This window comes from Limanda limanda, chromosome 3 (genome assembly GCF_963576545.1).
Source record: "Limanda limanda chromosome 3, fLimLim1.1, whole genome shotgun sequence".
Classification (NCBI taxonomy): Eukaryota; Metazoa; Chordata; class Actinopteri; order Pleuronectiformes; family Pleuronectidae; genus Limanda; species Limanda limanda.
The window spans coordinates 21,475,198-21,497,626 of record NC_083638.1 but is presented as its reverse complement, the minus strand read 5'-3'; the positions used below and the strand labels follow the sequence as shown (position 1 = coordinate 21,497,626).

The window sequence follows — 22,429 nt, the reverse complement described above, 5'->3', positions numbered from 1 at the left end:
CTAATGTAACACAAGTAATTTAATACAACAAACTTTGCTGCAGGTCTAATGTGGCATTGCAATCTGGTAAATGTGATGGATGTGGTTATAAAACACGTCACAGTGCCTCTACAAAGTCATTGTAAAATAACAATAATTGTTAACTTTCTATTGACTGTAAAGTGAGCTGGAACCATTATGTCAACGTTTCTCAGTCTGATCGCATCAGACAAGGATGTAAAGTGTTTTCCTTCCCTCAAAGATAATTCAGAGACTCGTGGACAGATGATGACTGTATAAATATTTTTAAAGTGATGTCTCAATCTGAATCTAAATGTCTGTCTTTTTCTCGCAGTGATCCATATACAAGACTGTCCCTCTATGACCCCGCCAATGGAGAGATCACCAGTCTTCAGACCAAAACAATAAAAAAGGTGAGTAGTGGAATATCTGCATTTGTTGTTACACCGGTTTGTAACTTTTGGATATTATGATTTAATTTAATGATTATTTACTTATAGACGCTGGACCCAAAATGGAATGAAGAATTCTTTTTCAGAGTAAGTGAAACTTTACATGAAACCTTTTAGAATGCATATATTTTTTCTCTTGTGTAAATATTTACTGTGTAGTGTATGTTCCAGGAGGTCATTTGTGAACAGAACAGGAACTTGTTTAGACATACTGTCATAACACTACTGGGTACTTGATCATATTTAATCATAAAATGCTAAAAGTTGTTGCCTTTGGTGAACATGGTTTGTTAACTAATCTAGAACGACAATGTTTTGATCTTAGTCTCTATGTGTATGTTTCAGGTTAATCCTCAGAAACATCGCCTGCTGTTGGAAGTATTTGATGAGAACCGACTGGTAAGTTAATAAATTATATTCAACCTTTCCTTTGAATTGCTCTACTTATTTTTTTTTTATGTTATTGTAAATAATATTTTGGTTTCAAGAAAAAGGAAGAAATGCTGGTTCCAAATTTTTAAAGCCCTAGAAGATGTCTTTGAATTAATTTGTTTACTTCAAGTATTGGAGATCAATTTTAAGAGCTGCATTGTTAAAGAGGGACATGCATCATAATTAATGCTTTTATTATTGATAGTGGCTGGACACAATTCAAAACCAGGAAATAGGCCCACAAAGGATTGAAATTCAAAAGACAGATGTGCGCATGTTGTGTAGCTGGCTGCTTTCATCAAATTAGAGTCACAATCAAATAATCAGACAAAATCTAATATAAATCTTTTTTTGTAACCGTATGTGTGTACCATAAAACACCATGAATAACATGGTGTCATGTTTCAGAAGATAAGGTTACCCTCCAATCAATGCAAGGTTGACTTTGGTTTCTCTGCCTGTCATACAGTTGCCCTTATTTTGCCTTGATGTGTGCGATAGTGTTAGAAAACCGAGATACCTTGTTATTTACAGATGTAAATAAGGGCAAATCTGGCTGCCTTAAGGACACTGTAGTGCCTGCGGCTTTACACCTGTAGAAACATTTGAAGACCGGGTGTTAAGTGCAATAGAAAATAGAGATATTATATTAAGTTTTGCTAATGTTGCTAATTGGTTTCTGTTGTTACAAACGAGGTTACGTTTCCTGTGTGTAGTAGCAGCTTTTTAAGAAATTATGTTTCAGTTGTTGTGTGGTTGATAAGGTTCTAATTAAATAAATTATATTTGTTAGTTAGATGGACATGGTTTTTACGTCTTGCTTGACCATCATATGTATCTTAATAATGCCTGATAGCCATTGGTTTTAAGTTAATCTGGTTTGTTGAGATCCTCTTCAGATATATAGCAGAAGGTTTTGTTTTTTATGATTTTTGTGGGAGGTCTGTCTCATTCATTTTGATCAGTAATAACTTAGAACCATCACAGTCGATCATGTCTCAATTAGCACATTGGATTGAATGTTTCATTAGCACATTCTTGACACCAATGTCTAGTGTTCTCTTACTGATCACACATAGTGCGTAGCCGTGTTAAAGGTTTATGGAGTGCCAGGTTGTAGCATACTATCAGATGAGCCGCTGACCTACTTTCCTGCTGAACCCGATGTTCAGAAGATACCAGTGCTGTCAGACACTGAGCTTCCTGTATGAAACGCTAACACATTTGGGGCTGTTGGTGTCCTTCACTAGAATTAAAACAAGGATTTCGGCTTTTGTCCATGCTCCAGATTTCTTATGAGATAGTTTGTACTGTTGTGTTTTTAGAATTTAGGTTGTAGTAGTTATTTGAACCTGTCCTACTGTTTTCTTACTGAATTGCAGTTAAACTGAATTGATGGTATAGCTAACAGGTGGAGCTCAAATAAATGTTCTCACAGAATGAACTCCACAAGCAGTTTCAGGATTAGTGTGTTCCTTATTTGCTCTGCAGCTCTGCAGTTGCATTGAATTGGGTAATATCTTTTAACCTGTCCTAATGTTAAACTCTGCTCAGTGATTATAACAAGAAGCAGCAAATTAGACTGAGAAGAGACAAGTCAGTGCACAACAGTCTCAGTCATCCATTTGCAACCACTTGTTTTTACAGATCTGGAGATTCGTTCACAATATGTCGCATTCCTAAGAGATTGTGCACAGAACGAACAATGCTGTACTATGAAAAGCAAATCATGTGATTGTTTTACCCTGCTCCCTCTGAACTGTTGCATTTCTGATCATTGTCTTTATCTTGCAGTGTTTTGTTTTTCTGAAGTAATGTTTTCATCTTGGCTTATATGATGCAAAATGAAGAGCTTGAACAACATCCAACAGTTTGATGCTTTGCTAGAGATTTGGCTCTTATTTTATTTTCATTTACAGTCCATCTTTAGGTCAAAACAAAGAAACACAACAAGGTCCATACATAAGACGGTACGTTCACATACAGTATAGTCTTTATAAACATGGTTCCTTCTCACTGTTATTTTTAGTTTGGCTGAATGTTTCTAGAACCTTTGATCACATGACAGGTATACAAGTCACATGATGAAGCAAACATGGGTGTGACGTATTCAAATCTGCCTTGTCATGCTCCAGGTAGAGTCTGTGTTACTTTGCAGGGTGTGTCAGAAAACATGTTTCTGTGTTCGTGTGTGCGTGTGTCACTGCTGCTCTGACACAGAGAAATGGGCAGAGCAGGTGGGAAACGTGTTTATTTTTTGAGAGTGAGAGAGAAACCTGATCTGATGCGCTGTTCATTATATAATGAATTATAATTGTTCAGAAATTTAAAATCCTAGTAATTTCTGTGATTCACAGTTTGACCAGGCAATACACAAAAATTTTTTCAATGAAGTTTGCGGTCCCCACAGAATGAATCCTTATTGTTTTAGATAATCTTACAGTGCTTGGCTGTTTCCACCTTCATCAAAGAAATATCAAAGTGTAATGGCAGAGGTTGACCTTTATCCATTTCTGTGACTTTCTCTCATGCTGCCATTATGCAATAAGGATTTAGATTTTCTTCCTGGGCTGCAATTTAATTACTCTTTTATTCTCATTATTAAGTTGTCAAAAAATATGTAAATGGAAACAACTTTTTAGTGAATTTGACTGCATTGAAACACAGTAAAGATGAGAACAAGAGTGTGTTGCCCAGACAGGGGCTGTGTGACAGTAAAGTCAAGATGATAACTTTCATTTGTCATTGACTTTTACTGGAATCACATTTAAATACCAATACAGCTCATTATACAGGCCAGCTGTCGTTGAGGTCTTGGACAGAGGTCTCCACAAAACTGGCTGAAAACACAAATGTAGATGCAAATAATTTTTTACATGAAATTTGGATGCTGTAATGCAGACACAGTCTCAGTCTTTTCAAATTTCACAAAACTGTTAGATGATATGAAAAAAATAAATAAAGCAACACTACACTGGTATTGCAGCTTCTGATCAGTCATTTTGTAAATTCTAAAAGTAAAAAATGTACACTGCGATAATGCTGAGTTGAGCACTTCTGGGGCTTGCTGAACAGGTTTGACTGTTTGGTGAAGGAAGAGAGTGAAGGCTCCAGGCTAATTCATAATCTAGCAAAGGTGTTGTCTCTCCGCTATCTGGAAACAAACAAGTAGAGACACCAGTGAACCAGTGGAGTAAAAAAATTCATATCTAATATGTCCTGTCAAGCATGAAAGTGTCTGTTCTTACCTGGAATTAACATGGATCTTAAGTGACCACTTATGATCACATCTCACTCCCCTCCCCTATATGCACATAAACACATACATTATTGATGTAATCACCAAATTTTCTGTATTTAATATTGTGTCGGTGGTCAAAGATAGAACAATATATGCGAGCAACAGAAGTTTAAAAATACTTTCAGTTCATTATGAAATTGTTTCGAGCCAGAAGATGTCAGCTGAGTAGGAGGTCCTTTAATGTGGCCCTGGACACATTTGCATTCACACAGCTAAAGGAATGTGGCAATGTTCCTGATCTCAAGTGCGTCCTCAAGTCTTGTGCTGTCCACTTATGATTATATCACTCAGGATGGGTGTTAATGCCACATCTGAACAGTCTCCTGGGTCACTTCTAGAGGCAGCATGAATATAGGGTATGAACAGGACATCACTGCCTGCAGAAGTTACCATGGTAACTCCCTCGTCAATGAATGACCACCATGACGTTTTATGGAGAAAAAAACACTCATAAATGATAAAGAGCTGGCTGTTGTGCAAGATCAAGACGAAGGCCACATACAAAGTACAATATAATTGTAGACACACACACACACACACACACTTGAGAGTGAAAAAAAAAGAGAGTAAAATTTGTAATCACAACAGTAATTCAGCACTTATTAACTGAGAATGATGCATTAGCAACTGATTAGCTCCAGATATCAAGTATTGGCTAGCTTGGTTAGCAGTAAGCTGATCACAGAAAAAAATAATTCTGCCAAATCACAGCGATACTGAGACAGCGTTTGCACAGTATGTACAGACATTCCTCCAATGAGAGCATGCAGGGAGTTGATAAAAGACAACATCTGACAACAGTCACTCATTCACTTCTCCCTATATAATAACTCTGGATAGTTTACACTGTAGTGAGTATTAAATTGAGACTTCAATGACTTATCATTACTGACAGATTTTAGCCACATAATAGTATTTTATTAATTGGTCAAATAATATTGTGGAAAGCACTAGATGGTAAGAAGTCATTTTGGACAGTCTGGATGTAACAGCGTCAGTTAAACTGCTATAGAGCTGTTACTCTAGTCACTAGAGTCCACTAGAGTCTAGCGGTTGGGTTAGAAGCAACACACTGTGAAAATGAAACTAACTGCTTGTAACAGAAAAGATATGAACATTTAAATGTTAGGGATTCAGTCTGTGTCCATATTGAGTTGTCAGTGTGGTACTTCATACAGATCATTATTAACACATGTTGCCCTTACCTTTTTCAAAATGGTGTTTTGTGGGGGTGATACCACAAATATTAACAGGGCCAGGATCACTGATATCAATACTGATGATGACACAGATGAGCCTTCAAGCGCTTCAACCACATTCTTGCTCAGTAACGTCTCTGCAGAATATCTTAAAATTAGTTGCATGTCTCACGTTTGCTGGGGGATGAACCCATTCGAATTTTAGGGTCAAAGGTCATGCACAGTTTGGCCTCACATAAAATACATTTTTGTCTTGTGAACATTAGATCTTAAGAATACTTTGGAGTAATGCTCACAAATATGGCCAGTTTTGAAAACATATTAATCACCATGAAACATGCGACATCTGTACATTTTTTATCCACATATATATGCACACAAGTTTTTAATCACGAGTACTACATTAATTACGTGAATCAATGAGGGTATGAAAACGTCATGTTAACACGTACTTAGACCGTAGTCATGTTACGTTTGCACCTGTTGATTGACAGAGCTATCCTGTCTCTCATGTCCTGTCCCTTCTTTAACCACACCCCACTGACGCACTCTACTCAGCAATCCAAACATTTTCTTTAGAGACCAAACGTGGCCTGTCCTTCGGTCTTTACACAGTGTTATTTGGGCACCAACTTTATGTTGCGTTATTATTGGCACATTACACCACTTACATGACCTGTGTGGTGTGAGTCACCAATCGTATCGGATGGCCCACCACACCAACATCAATAAAAGCTCCTTTTGGCTGGATAATAAAATAATATCCAAGCACAATGTTTCATGGCAATTCTGTCTTTATCCTGGCTGTACCTCCTACTATTAAACATTAGACTGACACTGATTCTGTTGCAGAGTAATGTCTCCTGAAATAGGACAGCCGGGCTCAATAGGCAGCCATTAATAAATAGGACTGTCAACAGCCTTGGAGTGGAAATCAGACCATCAATGACTGTTACATGAGGTGTCATATAACAAGTGTCGTATCACTGTCAAAGTAATCAGTTATTTCTCATTCTTGTCTTTCGAGAGATAGTATTTCAGAGATTCATTTCCCTACAGCACATGCACAACAAAGTTTATATTAATTTAAAAACAACCCTTTTATATCTTAAGTTGTACCAAATTAACTAAGTTTGATGAGTCTTATCGTACAATCTCTCCTGCATATTTTCAGAGGCTATGCAGGATTCAGGATTGTGTTGAAAGTCATTGCCTTAATTTCCTGTAATTCAATAGCAGTGGGTAAAAATATTTGTGGGGGGCACAGAGCAGCAGAAACATTAGAAGCAGAGCTACAGCAGGAAGTGGAGTCTTGAGTGAGTGGCCTGAGGCAGATGTAACCGTTTGCCTCAATCTAAGATGCAATGTAAACAGCCACTATGTTGCTGTTGCTTTTTTCCGGCAGGGTAAATGGGAGTGAGGAGACTGGAAAAAACAGGAGTTACAGTTAACCAGGAGCTAAAATAAGCTAGTCTTATTTAACAGGTCAGCTGAGGAAACTAGTTTTTTGTGTAACTTTTTTGTGTGTGTAAGGTTTAAGCTCCTTAAAGGGGCTAACCTCAGGGAATGCTCTAGTTTCAAAGGTCGTATGTTTGGGTCATGTCTCCAAACAGAGCCACTGACCTCCTCTGACTAAAAGCTGAGATCAGCCTGGACAGGAATGTAGGTTGTCACCAGAGCTATTTTGGCAATGTACAGCCGCTAATGATTGTGATCACAGAGCAGAGCTTGGAGCAGTTGCTTTGCTTCCCTTTTTCCGACCAGCAAGTTTGATCATGCAGCTCTTACTGGCGCTGCAGGGATTAGAGAGTTAAACGAATGGCACGTAGGCTCCGCTTGCAATTTGCGTCAAGGAGAAGCAACACGGACCCTCTGTCAGAAAGCCTCAGCAGCCATGGTGCGGAGAGTGGAGACAGTGTGTCAGCTCGCAGCCCCGCAGAGAGTCTGGCGCACAGTTCAGTCCGCTTGAAGGTGACTCCTCTCCCACCAGACTATGCTGATCTACAGCGGTACTCTTCAGTGTTCATACCCAGGGTTAACGTTGGAGGATGTAATAAGAAGAGTATTCTGCAGATCTCCCTGCAGCCCTGTGGTAAGGCCAGTGGAGAAGTGGACGGCAGTACAGAGGATGGTGAGCAGGGGGTTGAAGGAGGAGCAGGTACTGCCTCTGATGGAGGCTCGTGCAGCAGCAGCATGGCTAGCGATGCTGGGTACTGTAGCAGCAACAGCATCTTTGAGCCAGAGGCTCCAGAAAAGCACAGGACCACCCAGGAGAGGAGTCTACCACGCTGCAAGTCCAAGGTCCCACTGAGACGGTGCTCTTCCTTGGTTATATTTCCAGAGAGCCCCTGCAGTACCCCACCTGCCTCCCCAGTAAGTGCCGTGGCTCTACCTGCTCTTCAACAAGCACTGGGTTCTCACCAGTCATCTCTTCAGACATCTGCCAGTGAATTATTTCAAGGTGAAGAGGATGTCAGCTGCAGAGGGTCCACCACCACGGCAATAATTGGCCATCGTCTCCCAAAAGGAAGCTTTTCAGGCGACTTCAGGGACACAAAACACATGGTGCAATTTAATATTCCTTTACAGGATGAACCAAAATGCAAAATGGAGGACAGGAGTAAAGTAATGGAACTGTCATCAACCCTAGACAGATCAAATCGTCACTCTAGCAGCGTGCTACTGCACTTTGCCCACCAGAGACCAATGACATCCAGGAAAGGAGCTACAACTGCAACTACAGTTAATGTGGAATATCCTGGGGCTCTAAATCCAGCCGCACACCCTAAGGTCGAACATGAACCTCACAGTAAACTGTATCGTAGTACCTCTGCTTGTTTGTTCTCCTCAACTAAATCATCAGGGAAAAACCAGAAGGTCTGTTCATATGGAAAAAGCCGGGGAATGGCTGAGAAAAACCAATGTCATCGTGCCATACAAAGGAGCTTTTCCCTGGAGGTGCCTTCCGCTAATACTGGAATTTCATGTCATGTTTCGAATCCAAAACTCAGTAGCCCCTGTTCGCCACATGTGCACATACATTTGACTCCTTGTTGTCCTACTAAGTTACCAAACTCTGCTACTGATGTAAACACAAGCCTTGAAGTGAATGATACGCCAAAAAGCCCAGGTCAAACCACCAAGGTGAGTGTAAGGTTTCTATTCTGGAATTGATTAATGCTCTCTGACCATCAGGAATATAATGACTTCCTAATGACTTCTAGAGGCAAACAACTTGAAAAGGTTGCAGATGCATGACACATAAAGGCCCAATGGAGGAATGCAATAGTGTACCCTTTAATGTTGTCGAACTGGTTAAAGTAGATTCCATACTGCTTTGGTTTGACTGCTTGACTGTCATGAGTACAGCAAATCAGAAGTGTCTTAAAGAAAGTTTGGTGTTCAAGAGATTATTGTACTACACATATTTTTGATAGTGGTGATATGCTGCAATGTACTTCTCTCCTTTTCTGGTATCACTGTCAAAACTCTGTTTACTCAGGGTCAGCCATTAGGTTCCCCACAAGCTAAGCGACACTCTGTAACTGAGAAGATGGCTTCAGTCGTGTAATTAACAAGCCCAATGTGGACAAACATTCAGAGGTATTTGGTTACATTATGGTAAATCCATTAGCATATTAGTTTCCGAGAAAAGGGTAAAGGAGAAGGAAAAAAATTGCCTGTCTTTCATTTGCTGTTTTAGCTTTTGGTGTGTGGACCTCTGCTCAACATTAGAATAGTTTTCTGATGTTCTGTTAGTGCTATGAGTAATCGTCTTAAGTATTTACCCAAGCTAATTTTAGTGGTGGGAAGAGCAGTGCCCCTTGCTGATATAAATAAAGTGCCTCTGAAATATTCCCCCTGACTCCAGATAGTCTGGTGGTCTGTCGCACTGCCCAGACCCGTGGATTCAAATTTAACAGCATGATACTAGAGCAGCGCACAGTCATGCCAGCCATCTGTGGACATGGTGTGTGTGTGTTGATGGTAATGTAGGCAGGATGGGAGCGTGAGTCTCTCCCAGTAAATGTCTGGTGTGTTCCCTTCCCTACTCGTCCCCCTGCCAGGCAGTGTTTGTGAAGTATCAGGTATCAGACCCCCCTGCATTTAGCAGGTTGTCAAGTAAGAAGGTCTCTTCCAGTAATTAGTGAGCCTTCTTACTTTTTAAAGATCAAAATTAGCTTTTTTAAATATAGATTATATTTTCATCTGTTAAATTGCCCATAAAATACTAAAGGAAGCAGGTATCAAGTATGCTGCACTTTATGTGCTGTATTTATTTATTTAACTTTCATGTTCATAGACCTTTATGCATATGTAGACCAGTGTCCAATCACACATCTCCTTCTTAGAGTGCTGCAACAAATGCATCTTTAGATTCAGACCGTGTTCATTCAAAGTAGAGCTCTGAGTGAATCAACCTGTACAGGTTGAGAATGGGAGGTGTTATGGTGGGAATTTATGATGTCAAAATACAACAAGAGTGATAACCGTTGAACAAGTCATCCCGGCTACACAGGAGAGAATGGAGCTGTCGGCCAATCCCAGTTTGTCATGAGAAGAGGTCGATCAGCAAATACCTGTATGGGTGGACTATACAGGTGTGGAGGCTTTAACATGACTGTCAAATAGTACATCACAATTCAAATAACTAGGAAATGCATGTTAAAGGGCTAAAACCAATAAAGGTTTCAAGAAATTAAGACATAACCTCCATAACCTGTGTGCTATGTCATTAGTTAATGAACGGCCAGGTGTGACCACATGACATGTGACAATGAATCACAGATCTCTCTGCTGTGTTTAAAATAAATAAACCAAAGTCATAACCTAATGAAGGCACAGTTTAGATCTTTATCAAGTTCTTTATCTTTGTTATTATGGACTGTCAATATTTGACCGTGCTGCTGCAGTGTTTGTGGTCGAGTTGTGTCGGTGTATTTCAAGTGGGAACAGTTTACATTTGAGTCAAGGAGAGTGGCGACAGTGTTTCAGCTGGTAGCCCCGAGTCTGAGTTGGAACTTAAATTGCTTCATACGCGATAATGTGGTTTTTAGAACAACATGAACAGGCTTTAAAATGTTCAAAAACTAGATTGAACTGTCAAGCCCCTGATCAGTTTCATCACAGACTATTTGCCTGCAAAGATAACGTTAGCTGTGTAGCTCCTCTGAAGTTTAGGTTACACAAGCTGCAGTCCACCTGTCAAAAGTGGTTGTTGTTGCCGAGCTAAGATAGATATCACTGAGCTTGCTTCACAGACACCAAAACATGCGTCTGTAGCTGTTTGCCACCGCCTCATACAGTATGTGCTCAGCTCTGCTAAATGCCAAATGCTCAACTCAGTTGCAGTTGGAGTCACATGAACATTCAGGGATGCTCTGAACGCACATTTACATTGGACAAACTTGTCCAGAGCATGAATTAACTCTAAAAGCTTTGCCTCACCTCACCCTGTAGTCCAGGAAGTTCCATGGATTAATTTCCCTTCAGAGTTCATTCTGTTTGTTACAGATGATGAGATGAGAGCCTCACAATAAATGTTGTAATCATAAATACAACAGACTACAACATTCTAAGTCTATAGAGTACTGATGCCTCCTCAAGGATGGATATTCTAATCTAGAAGACGTCACTCTTGAGGAAATTGTAAAAAAACATTCTCAAAATGCACAGCAGTTATAAAAGCACATTGTATACACAAATATGATTCATTATATAACACAGTGCTTTACATAATGTATTCAAAACAGTTAAAATGAAAGGAAATTGCATAAAACATTGAAATACATAATAGTAACTGTACTATCTTGTTGATTAATTGTGCTAGTTAAGATAGCTAAAATTTCTCAGTTACAGCTTTTCTGTTGAGCTGATTTGTTGCGTTTATTTACTGTGACCTAGGATTACACTTGTTTTTTTTATATGGATTGTACCTGTTGTTTGGTAAATAGTTAATAAAATTAAATATTAAAAAAATTATTTTGGAAACGAAGGAAAGAAAATACACACAAGTCCATAATATAAGCAGTGGTTATTTAAAGGTTCAAATGTTCATAGGCTTTATTTTCATATGCAGAAATAATATGTTGTCAATGCAATGAAATTCTTAGTTGCCTCTAAGTTGCCGTAAGTTATTACAATAAAATATATAAATAGAAAAGCTAGAAACATCCAAAGAAAAAAAGACCCATTTAAATATGTATACATATATGTGTAGTCTGGCTTTGTACACTTGAAATTTTCATTGTAGCTGTAAAACGTGTCCCTCCATTGTAGTTTGAAGAACTCTTGCACAATATAAAAGGCATGTGGGAGAAGTGGATTTAAAAAAATGTGGGGAAATTAATTGTTCAGACTCATAATTGCAGGTTAACCTAGACTTCACAGTTTTTCTTGGATGCCTTATAAGAAGTACAAGGACAACGGGGGCCTCCGTCTATATTTGTTCACATAAACACTCTATACCGCATAGACCGTCTGACCTGCCGGGGCGTTAATTTGGTCCCAAAGCTGGCTGCCACAGCGCAGAGCGTTACCCCAGTGCCTTCTGCCTTCGAGGCTGTTACGACTGTGTGTCATGCAGTGAACGCGTGAAGTGTTCAAAGCAAAGACAAATTATCTGACAAATGCTAACATTATTTTGGTCGCAGTCTCTCCAGCAGTAACAGTGCAGCCATTCATCATGAGCTGATAAACACATTCCTACCCAGGCTACATGCTAAATATATATGGAAATGGATCAAGTCATATGACTCATTGGTTCGAGAAGTAAGACGGTTCAGTGTTTGTGCCGAGGATGAGATTTTCTAATTAGATTATCTGTCTGATCACATATGGTTTGCTGCAGAAAATGGACTGTGACGAAAAGGAAGTCTAACAGACATATGAGAAAAAACTATAGATGTATTGATATGACAGATATGATTGGAAATGGAAAAAACCATGGCACCACCACAGAGACAGTCTCACTGTGTAACAATGTGTCAGCCAGTGTGAGTGCGTGTTTGTGTGTGTGCGTGTGTGCAGGAAGAAATCATATTGGCATCATCCTGACGTGTGTGACTTTCTCTCTCTCCGTCAGACGCGTGATGACTTTCTGGGACAGGTGGATGTCCCCTTGAATCAGATACCGGTGAGTCCTAGTTCTTTTCAGATCACTGTCTTATGTAAGTGAGGCATATTTTGTTTGTGCTGTGATTGTTACTGTACAACCTCCCGACCTCAATTTCACCCATGACACCATGTAAACATGTACACCCTTATTAGGGAGTCCGTTCCACATCGTTGTCTATGGTTTTGGAAACACGGCCTGTCATGTTTATGTTAAATCCATTTATGTTTTATTATAAATACAACACCCACAAATTAGCCCCCATGCTGAACTGTCATCACTGTTTTGTGTCACTGTATCTTTAAATATTCCTTGTCATGATACTGGGCTGAGCAGGAGATATATTTAAGCAGATCTTTAAGTGTTTGAGGAATAAAATATTTCCTGTTTTTATTGTTTTTTTCTTTCTCAGACAGAAAATCCTAACACAGAAAGGCCATACACATTCAAGGATTTTTTGCTTCATCCACGAAGGTTGGCATGATTCTCCATGGTTATTTCATCTTTCCCTCTTTTACTTTCCATTTTTACATATGTTTATTTGCAGGTGAAATTATAGCTCACAGTTCATATTTTATTTATAAACATCCCTGACCATATTAGTGTCTCACTTGTTCCAAAAACCATTTCTGTTTGTCACACAGCCACAAGTCCAGAGTTAAAGGTCATCTACGTCTCAAAATGACCTATCTGCCAAAAAACCCCGGTTCAGAGGGGGAAACAGCAGATCAGACTGAGGAACCTGATGTAAGTTTGGCTAATGTTAGTTCAGCAACAAGTCACTGTTTCTCCAGTGACCGTCACATCCTCTTGCAATTTGTTGATCTAAGACCTTAGTTCCCAGTCATTATGGTTTTCTACTTGTTCCCAAATGTACCCAAAAATCTAATGAAAATCAGAGATTTTTCCTTAAGATATCCCTTACAACTTGTAGAGTCACTGTGACTGGACACTGAATATACACATAATTTATATAGGTTAATTTGCACAAATTCTCTGCAGTTTAAAATAAATCTAAATTCATTTATTGCATGCTTATTAATCTGCAATGTTCAGGTTTTTAGGCGCCCATTTTGAAACTTTCTGTTAATGTTGCACAGCCTGGTTGGGAGCTGCTGGAGGCTCAGGACATGTCAGGTCCCAGACAAAGCCAGCTGCTGCCTGCTCTGCCCCCTGGCTGGGAGGAGCGGCAAGACAATCTGGGAAGAATCTACTTTGTCAACCACGAAAGCAGAACCACACAGTGGTATCGACCCACAATACAGTAAGACTTCTCACATAATCCCTGCAACGGCAAACCACTTTTTTCAGGGGATGCCGTACTGATTGTGTGTATGTGTCTTTCCTAAACAGAGACAGTGATGTAGAGATGCACAGAAGACAGAACAGTGATATAGATGTGGAGCATGCGTTTAATACACGCAGACAGATCTCAGACCATGAGGAAAATGCCACACGAGAGTCTCCCGAGGTAAATTGAACTCTTTTGATGAACTGAAAGTGTTTTCAAACCACAAAAATGTCTCAAATCTACAGAGCTTGGTTCCCTTTGCCTGTTCTCATGGTAAAATCTCACATGCTCAGCACTAAATGGCAGACAGACACTTTTAGCTACTATCTGGGGAATGTAGTGGAGAATTTAGCAGCTAAAGAACCAGATTGTTCCCTCAGGAGTGGAAGAGACCAAAAGCAGAGCTAAAAAGAGAATCAATGTTAGACTTCAGCAGGATAAAAGTATTACAACAGTTTTTATAAATTATTTTAAGGTGAATGGGAGAGGAATAGTAAAGTCTGTCCTGGTAGCTATTCTATTTACAGTAGATGCCATGTTGTGGCTTGGTGTTGTCGTGGTAATCGTATCAGTGATGTTGTGGCTTCTCCTCTAAGAGCTTTAGCATAAACCACTTTTGTCAACTCTCATTAAAATAACTATAAAACTCACATTGACTTACACTTCATACTAAAACAGAGTAATTTGGCAGTTACATCTGACTTTGCTTCCTGCTCTTGTTTTTCCAGAGCTGGGAGATCATTACAGAGGACGAGTCCACCATGTATCACAGCAACAACCAGCTTGCATCACCTCCACCCCAGATACCTGCGTTCTGTGGCGAGCTGAGAAACTTGCAAGTTTCAGGGGCCACAGCTGGCGAGCAGCGCGCCTCCCGCACGGTGAGTCATGTTGTGCGCAGCATAAGGTTCTGGTTACCAAAAGTCAGAGGAATAGAGGCTCGTAATTAGATTAATGTGAACCATGAGCTTTCAGGGAGAGCGGGAGGGAGGTGGAATATGCATTACTGGCCAATTGATGGTTGTTGTCTTAAACATCCTTCCCCTCTTCGCAGGATCATGCTAGTAATTCAAGCCATTCCAGTTTTAGAAGAAGCTCCCAGAATTCAACTGGAGAGGAACATCCTGTTAGTCCTGTGGTGAGTGTTTCAGGAATCACACCCACCTCCATTTTACCAAACCTGTCTTTCATCAGAATGCTGCTGTCATGGCAAGTTCTCTGACCCTGCCAGAAAGCCAACCTGGTGTTTTTTTGCTTTGATTACTGTATTTGATTTATGAATTATTAATCACTGAATTAAATTTACATGTCATTCAACAGCTGGTTCCAACCTCATCTGGCCTGCCTCCAGGGTGGGAGGAGAAGAGGGACAGTAAAGGAAGACGCTACTTTGTCAACCACAACAGTCGAGCGACAACTTGGACACGACCCGTCATTCAGGTATTTTTTTGAATTATGTGTACTGACGCTCTGCGTGACTATTTTTATCCCTAATATTGATCTAAATCTTCATTGATGTATTTTTCTTTTGACAGAAAACCTCAGACGCAGCAACAGCAGCAGCAGCAACAGCAGCAGCAGCAGCAGCACAGAGTGTTTCAAGTTTACCCCAAAGTCCGCCACCGCAACTGCCCACTACATCCCCGGAGGCGTCTCCTCAGCACACACCAAGCCCAGAGGCCACATATGAATCTGGATTCTTGCCAGGTGGTTGGGAAGTTCGCAGTGCTCCCAATGGAAGACCGTTTTTCATTGACCACGCCACAAAGACGACTACCTGGGTGAGAACACAGAGGACAAGAGGGCTTCCTGTTTACCCTTGTGTCCGGGTGGGGACAACCCTCTTGGGGGTGCAGTTCTTCTGATGGCCACTAAAGTCTCAAAACTGTCTATCTATAGAAATAAAAAGCCAAGGGTTTATTTCCACAACAAGATAGTTTCCTTTAACTCAACATAAAAATGTGAAAAACAGAGTCCCTTCCAGAGTCCCTATGTGTATCTATACGACTATTTATTGTGTTTGCATTGCCTGTCTTTTGTTTTCTTCTGAACAGGAAGACCCCAGACTAAAGATTCCTGTACACATGAGGAAGAGACCCTCACTTGACCCTGCTGATCTTGGCGCTCTGCCGGTAAATTAATCGTTACAAAAAATCTGTAACCAATCATCTGAAAAGCATTTATTGACTTTAGGCTTTAGATCTTAGGCAAAAGACATGGTGCCTTAATTTGCTCCAAGTTGTAATTTATGATCAGACATGATGGTATTTAATTATCTAATTCCACGCTACTTTCTTCATTTTGCTTCATTTTAGCCTGGTTGGGAGGAAAGAGTTCACAGTGATGGGAGAGTATTCTACATTGATCACAGTGAGTATGACAATTAATACCAAAAAAAAAAACATGCATCATGAACTAACATTATTATAATTGTGTTTCCTCGTTAATTAATGTACACTTATCTATTTTATTACACAGACACCAAGATCACACAATGGGATGATCCTAGATTACAGAACTCAGCTATAACTGGACCAGTAAGTATGAGTAAAAACAGTTTTTTCTCTGAAAGCTTACAGATATCCTGTTTATCGTGTATCATCTGCCACACTATAGATTGTAAGGTTAGAATTGAATTTTTATGATTTTTTGTTCAATACAGGCTGTGCCTTATTCCAGAGATTATAAACAGAAGTATGACTACTTCCGGAAGAAGCTGAAGAAACCAGTGAGTGTCTTCAAAGGATAACTGTTGTTTATACATCAAATATTTGATGAAACTGGCATTAGTTTAAACTCTGCATCAGTTTCTCAGTCTAAACTTTCAAAATCCCTCGGTATTTATCCTGCTGTTGATTGTAAACTTAAAGGACCTCAATATATTTTGATGTAGGCTGATATCCCAAATCGCTTTGAGATGAAGCTGAGACGAAGCGCTGTGCTGGAGGACTCGTACCGACGCATCCTCTCAGTAAAGAGGGCAGATCTGCTGAAGGCACGACTGTGGCTGGAGTTTGAGGGAGAGAAAGGACTGGACTATGGTGGCTTGGCCAGGGAGTGGTTCTTCCTCATCTCCAAGGAGATGTTCAACCCGTACTACGGACTGTTCGAGTATTCTGCCACGTGAGTAAAAACATTGTGTCTTGCCTAAAATAGATCAGTGCGATACATTTGTTATCTGTATTCTTTTATATTTAATTTTTTACTTTGTTATTTTTTTTTGGCAGCTAGCTGTTAAAATTAAGACAAGATTCGGGGAATGAAAGGTTGCACAAGTGCTCTACAAACATTAAAGTGCCTGTTTAATCAAAATATATGAATGCACATTAAAGACATTCATGACAGATCTTCTGCATCCAGCGTCCCTTGGCTGATTTGAACACCATCTGATATTTGTTGCCAGAAAGATTAATTCAAGTTTACACTGTGTCGGCCATATATAAAGACTCAGAATCAGCTTCTCTTGGTTGTATTCAATACTACTTACATCAAAATCATACCTCAAGTCATGTCATTGGAGATATCGCTCAGATAAAAGGGATGTAATTATCAATGCTCCCACCTTTGCTGCATGTGTCCCCGTTCACTCTTTTATTCTGTCTTATCATTAAAGGCTTAAAGCCCAAAAGATATCTTAAAAAAGAACTACAATTATCTATAGAGAGGGACTGGCCAAGTTTTCTTGTGTTATTTATGATGAGATTTGTTTTCCAGGGACAACTACACACTGCAGATTAACCCTAACTCGGGTTTGTGTAATGAGGACCACTTGTCCTACTTCAAGTTCATCGGCCGTGTGGCAGGCATGGCTGTGTATCATGGAAAACTGCTGGATGGTGAGTGCTTATGAAATGTATCCTCAGAAATAATTATTTTAAAGGACAGCTGTGACTAAACAATTTTGTTTCTTCAAAAGCTTTCTTCATTCGGCCTTTCTACAAGATGATGCTGCAGAAGCCGATCACCCTCCAGGACATGGAGTCTGTGGTCAGTATCACTTTAAACAGAAAATAATACCAATATTAAGATCTTCAAATTACAGATGATCTGCATTATTTTTATTTTGGTTAATGTGCCAATTTCAATAAATTGTTTTTAATCACCTCTTAAAACTCTTAAAGTTTTAAGTAAAAAAGAAAAGTTTTAGTTGTTTTATCCGTATAATAATTTTAATAATCCAGATAATTTCCAATGGCAAAGTGATTTAGCACTTTTTCTTGAAGGTTTTATACTAACCAAGTTAAATCTTATTGTTGTTGTTTTGTTTTATTTGCAGGACGGTGAATATTTCAATTCCTTGATGTGGATTTTGGAGAATGACCCAACAGACTTGGATTTGATGTTCACCATCGATGAAGAGCTTTTCGGACAGGTTGGCTCAATGTCCCGTTTCTGCCTCAACAATTTTCCCTTTGTCATAAGTGTTCTCTGTAAATTGATGTGATTATATCCCTGTTCAGACTCATCAACATGAACTGAAGCCAGGCGGCAGTGAGATTGTCATCACTAATGACACCAAGAAGGAATACATTGAGTAAGAATGGGAGCTTGTCTTTACAGAAAAAAACACTGATCTTTTAAGTGATTGGTTGTGGTTTGATGCTGATCTGCTGTTTTGTGTTTGACAGTCTGGTGATTCAGTGGAGGTTTGTAAACAGGATTCAGAAGCAGATGACTGCATTCAAAGAGGTATCAGTTCTTTTGATAATTTTTCGTGGCATAACCATCAGTTTAGCTGCCAAAGACTTTGAATAAGAATAGTACTTTTGTGCTTTTAGGGATTCTTTGAGCTGGTACCACAAGATCTGATCAAGATCTTTGATGAGAATGAGCTCGAGGTGAGTTTTTGTTTTTCTAAAGTGCTGAAATGGATCAGATTCATTCTAGAAAGATGACTATTGATCTGTCTACCTGCCTTATTTCAACTCCACAGCTGCTCATGTGTGGTCTCGGAGACGTGGACGTGAACGACTGGAGAGAGAACACCAAGTACAAGAATGGCTATTGCTCCAACTTCGTAGTTATCCAGTGGTTTTGGAAAGTAAGTCAACTTGCCATTCCTGCAGCTAATAGTCTGGAGCTGGATGGCCTCAACCTGTCTGCGTATTTCCTCCTTTTAAGAAGTTGTTCAGTTTGCATTAGTTGTTCATTTGTATGTTTTCTGCTGTGCTGTTATAGACCGTGCTGCTGATGGATGCAGAGAAGCGAATCCGGCTCTTACAGTTTGTGACGGGAACATCCAGGGTCCCAATGAATGGCTTTGCTGAACTCTATGGTGAGCTAATCTTTTGTATTTTATATTGCCACCCACTGTGTTGTTGTTATGTTTCTTTCTACATTGTCCAATCTTCTTCTTTCCACTGAAACAAATAATAATTGTCTTTTGTGTCCAATCTTTACATCTTCGTGCACTGAGCATCACATGTCTCTCTCTGTACTGTTTTCTCTTGTCCTCAGTTCACGGGGGGGGCTTGAGCTTGTATTTTCTGTAAATGAATTCCAATTGAAACGATGTTGTCTGTTTGTCTTATTTTTCAGGGTCTAACGGACCACAGCTGTTTACCATTGAGCAGTGGGGAACACGCGATAAACTCCCCCGAGCCCACACATGGTAAGGACTTTTCTCTAAAATCTAACATGGTTGTGTTAAGCAATGTACTGTAGACCATGTGTTTGCTGACATGTATGAAGGTCAAACGCAGATTGTGCTGTTGTAAAAGCTTATACTGATTTCGGCGTTCTTTGCTACAATGTTTTTCTTGTGTTTTGCTTCAATGTTTGTAGTATAAGATTTATCACAACTCTGAGTAACATTCACTACTATTATGTTCCTGTAATGTGGCCACAATGTAGGGATCTACTTCTCCTTTTTAATTAATTATTTTTTAACTTGTTTGCACAAGGTCAATATCTTGATGACAATTAAACTAGTCTTATCCAATTTTATATGTAGAGATATGATTGGAAAATAATAATTGCTGGCTTCAGCGGCTTCAGGGGGAGAAGGAATACGGGATGATAACTGGTGATTTCTATATCAGCCCTGATTGATGCATGAAGAAGAATACACAGCTTTCATCAGCTTGTGTTGTAGAGTTAAAAACGTACAAAAAGGACTAGTTCAAATTAATATGTAACTAGTACACTCCTCGTTCTAAACCTGCCTGTTTGGAAAGGGACTTTGTTGAGGTTGTTTTGACAATTGTGAATATCTCAAATAATTGATTAACTGATTTAATTCTGTTGTTTCCTGCAAATGCAAGTTTTTATGACTCCTTCTCGGATGGGATATTTAACCTTATTCACTTCCTGTCTTTACCCTCTGCAGCTTCAACCGTCTGGACCTTCCTCCTTATGAGTCATTTGAGGAACTGAGAGAGAAACTTCACATCGCCATTGAGAATGCGTATGGTTTTGATGGGGTGGATTAAAACCGGGCGTGGTGAATGAACTGACATTTACTGCCATCAGAGTAAAGCTGATGCCAAGCAGAGAGACGAGCTTGGCGTTAGACCCCGGTCTTAACCTGCCAGCTGTGTGACAGATGAAGGACAGTCGCACAACTCTCACTTTGCTCTTTCGAGACGCATGGAGAAAAGGACTTCAAATCTGGAGAGACCGAGGACTTAATTCACGAAATTTAATGTTTACAAATTAGATTTTCTTCTTATTAGATTATTTTGTTTTTGCATTTTATACATCGCTCAAAAGTGGATCGACTTTTATCTGTTCTGTTAAAAGTTTTAATATTTAAAGGTCATGATTCGATGAAATGACAATATTACAGAATTTAATGTGAATGTAAAACCATCAGTTTAATTTGGGGTGAACAGCCTCAGAAACACTTAATGTTCAGCTTCTCACATCAGAGACTTAATGTAGTTATGTTAGCCATAAGCCTGTCCCTATCACTAAATGAATACAAACATATGCGGGGTGTTGAGTTGGACCATGGGTTAGAATAGTCAAAGATACTGTGGTGAAGTTCATGTTTATATATAGACAGTATACTGTGTTTAATGTATGAATGAGACTTACACCCATGTCTATTGTCCAGAACTATTAAACTCCAAAATTACTTAAAACTAAATGTGAATAGTGAAATTGGCCCAGCTGCTTAAAGAAATCACACAGAAGTTTGAAAGAAAAAAGTTTGAGGCATCAGTGAGATTATTCCACATGTATATAAAGTTTTAGCCAACAAAACATAAATACAAATTGGTAATTGAACCCAAAATAAATAACTTAAAGATGTTTTCTTCCCCATTTCCTTTTATTTGAATTTTACGTAACTATTTTTCATTCCAGTATATTAGAACCTCTAATGCAGGAAACCCACAATGTAAACACCTCATAACTGTAGCAGAAACTGTGCAGATATATCCAAGTGGGAGTGATTACACTTGAACAAAGTGTATTAATTCAGCTTTATAGTAGTGATGCACCAGGACCAGGAAATGGCTAAACAAAATATGATACTGTAGCAGTGTTTCCACAGGTGAAAAGAAGTGACAACATGCAGTGTTAGACTGTGCTGAAATACTATGCATAATTGTACATATTGACATAACGATTGAATACCACTTGATTTTTGAGTTTATCAGAAAAATATATTGTACATACAAATATAACTTTGCCGTCTATTAACTGAAAAAGCAACTGTCAAACTGAAGTAAGGAAAACAAACAATATTGGTGCATGTCCACATTATGCATCTTTTTTGTTTTTCATTCATGATAAGTAGCTACTCATACTAAAGTAATAGTTATATGGATGGATTCATAGTATGTGTCCTGGGCCGTGGCTTTTAGAAATCTTCTCAGATAGACTGTTTTAAACATGTTTAGTTTGCGTCTGCTCATCATGGTTGTCTAACTGCAGCGTGGTGCTCTGTTTTTAAGAGTACAACTTTTGAAATGTATTTTGTAGGTTGTCGAAACGTGTACAGATAATTGTTTTCAATATCACTTATCATACCTTTGTAAGAGAGTAGCCGTACTTAAGCCGTGGTTTGAACTTTTTCTGAATGGTAAAACATGTGTTTACATTGCCTGCCATGTTTACAGCTCCTTGATCAAGGAAGGAATCATGGGCTGGTTCTTGTCTCTGACGACACAGTTTTATACTTACGCTTTTATAAAGTGAAGCACTTTGTTAATATTGATGAGTCTTACTTCTAAACTGTCTGATTCTTGGCCAATCTGTCATCTGCAGACTGTTTAAATCTCTCTTTGAAAAAACCTGATCCTATGCTTCAAGTGCACATGTGTTTTAAATGTTTACATGTGAACATCGCTGAAAATAAGCACATTCTCTTCTTTCACTGATTTCAAGTTAAATACGGAGGCCTTTGTTTGTAATATACTGTAGAATGTATTTGTGTTTATTGATGTTCTAATCTCTAAATGGAAGTACTGTTATATATGTATCATTCTCTACTGAAGAATATGAATAGATCAACACTTTATTTCTGATATTATAGAATTTAATTAGAACACCTACAAGTGCATTAAAACAACAGCATACATGCAACATATTTACATATAACAGGTGAGAGGGTGAATGACAATTTGATGACCTGTAGAACACCAAATTAAATATAAATATAACTGAAGAATAAAGATAATTAAGATACAACAA

At 39.0% G+C, this 22,429-nt stretch overlaps 1 protein-coding gene across 2 annotated transcripts in view; it reads left to right on the top strand.

The window, feature by feature from the left end:
• The window catches only part of nedd4a (NEDD4 E3 ubiquitin protein ligase a), a 25,005-nt gene extending 2,576 nt beyond the window's left edge, over positions 1-22,429 (top strand). Inside the window, exons 3-29 of one of the 2 annotated variants that reach the window (XM_061067627.1) lie at positions 335-413; positions 501-539; positions 798-851; positions 12,469-12,519; positions 12,911-12,972; positions 13,143-13,245; positions 13,599-13,762; positions 13,852-13,969; positions 14,518-14,670; positions 14,844-14,927; positions 15,110-15,229; positions 15,325-15,570; positions 15,844-15,921; positions 16,105-16,159; positions 16,268-16,326; positions 16,452-16,517; positions 16,683-16,912; positions 17,504-17,625; positions 17,706-17,776; positions 18,066-18,161; positions 18,250-18,323; positions 18,418-18,478; positions 18,568-18,627; positions 18,723-18,830; positions 18,968-19,064; positions 19,328-19,400; positions 20,118-22,429. In XM_061067627.1, the coding sequence (XP_060923610.1) occupies positions 335-413; positions 501-539; positions 798-851; positions 12,469-12,519; positions 12,911-12,972; positions 13,143-13,245; positions 13,599-13,762; positions 13,852-13,969; positions 14,518-14,670; positions 14,844-14,927; positions 15,110-15,229; positions 15,325-15,570; positions 15,844-15,921; positions 16,105-16,159; positions 16,268-16,326; positions 16,452-16,517; positions 16,683-16,912; positions 17,504-17,625; positions 17,706-17,776; positions 18,066-18,161; positions 18,250-18,323; positions 18,418-18,478; positions 18,568-18,627; positions 18,723-18,830; positions 18,968-19,064; positions 19,328-19,400; positions 20,118-20,220 (2,626 nt within the window). In that variant the 3' untranslated portion in view covers positions 20,221-22,429. Of the gene's footprint in view, positions 1-334; positions 414-500; positions 540-797; positions 852-2,805; positions 2,855-12,468; positions 12,520-12,910; positions 12,973-13,142; positions 13,246-13,598; positions 13,763-13,851; positions 13,970-14,517; positions 14,671-14,843; positions 14,928-15,109; positions 15,230-15,324; positions 15,571-15,843; positions 15,922-16,104; positions 16,160-16,267; positions 16,327-16,451; positions 16,518-16,682; positions 16,913-17,503; positions 17,626-17,705; positions 17,777-18,065; positions 18,162-18,249; positions 18,324-18,417; positions 18,479-18,567; positions 18,628-18,722; positions 18,831-18,967; positions 19,065-19,327; positions 19,401-20,117 lie in introns of those variants that run through there. The other variant, XM_061067628.1, reaches the window with a different exon arrangement.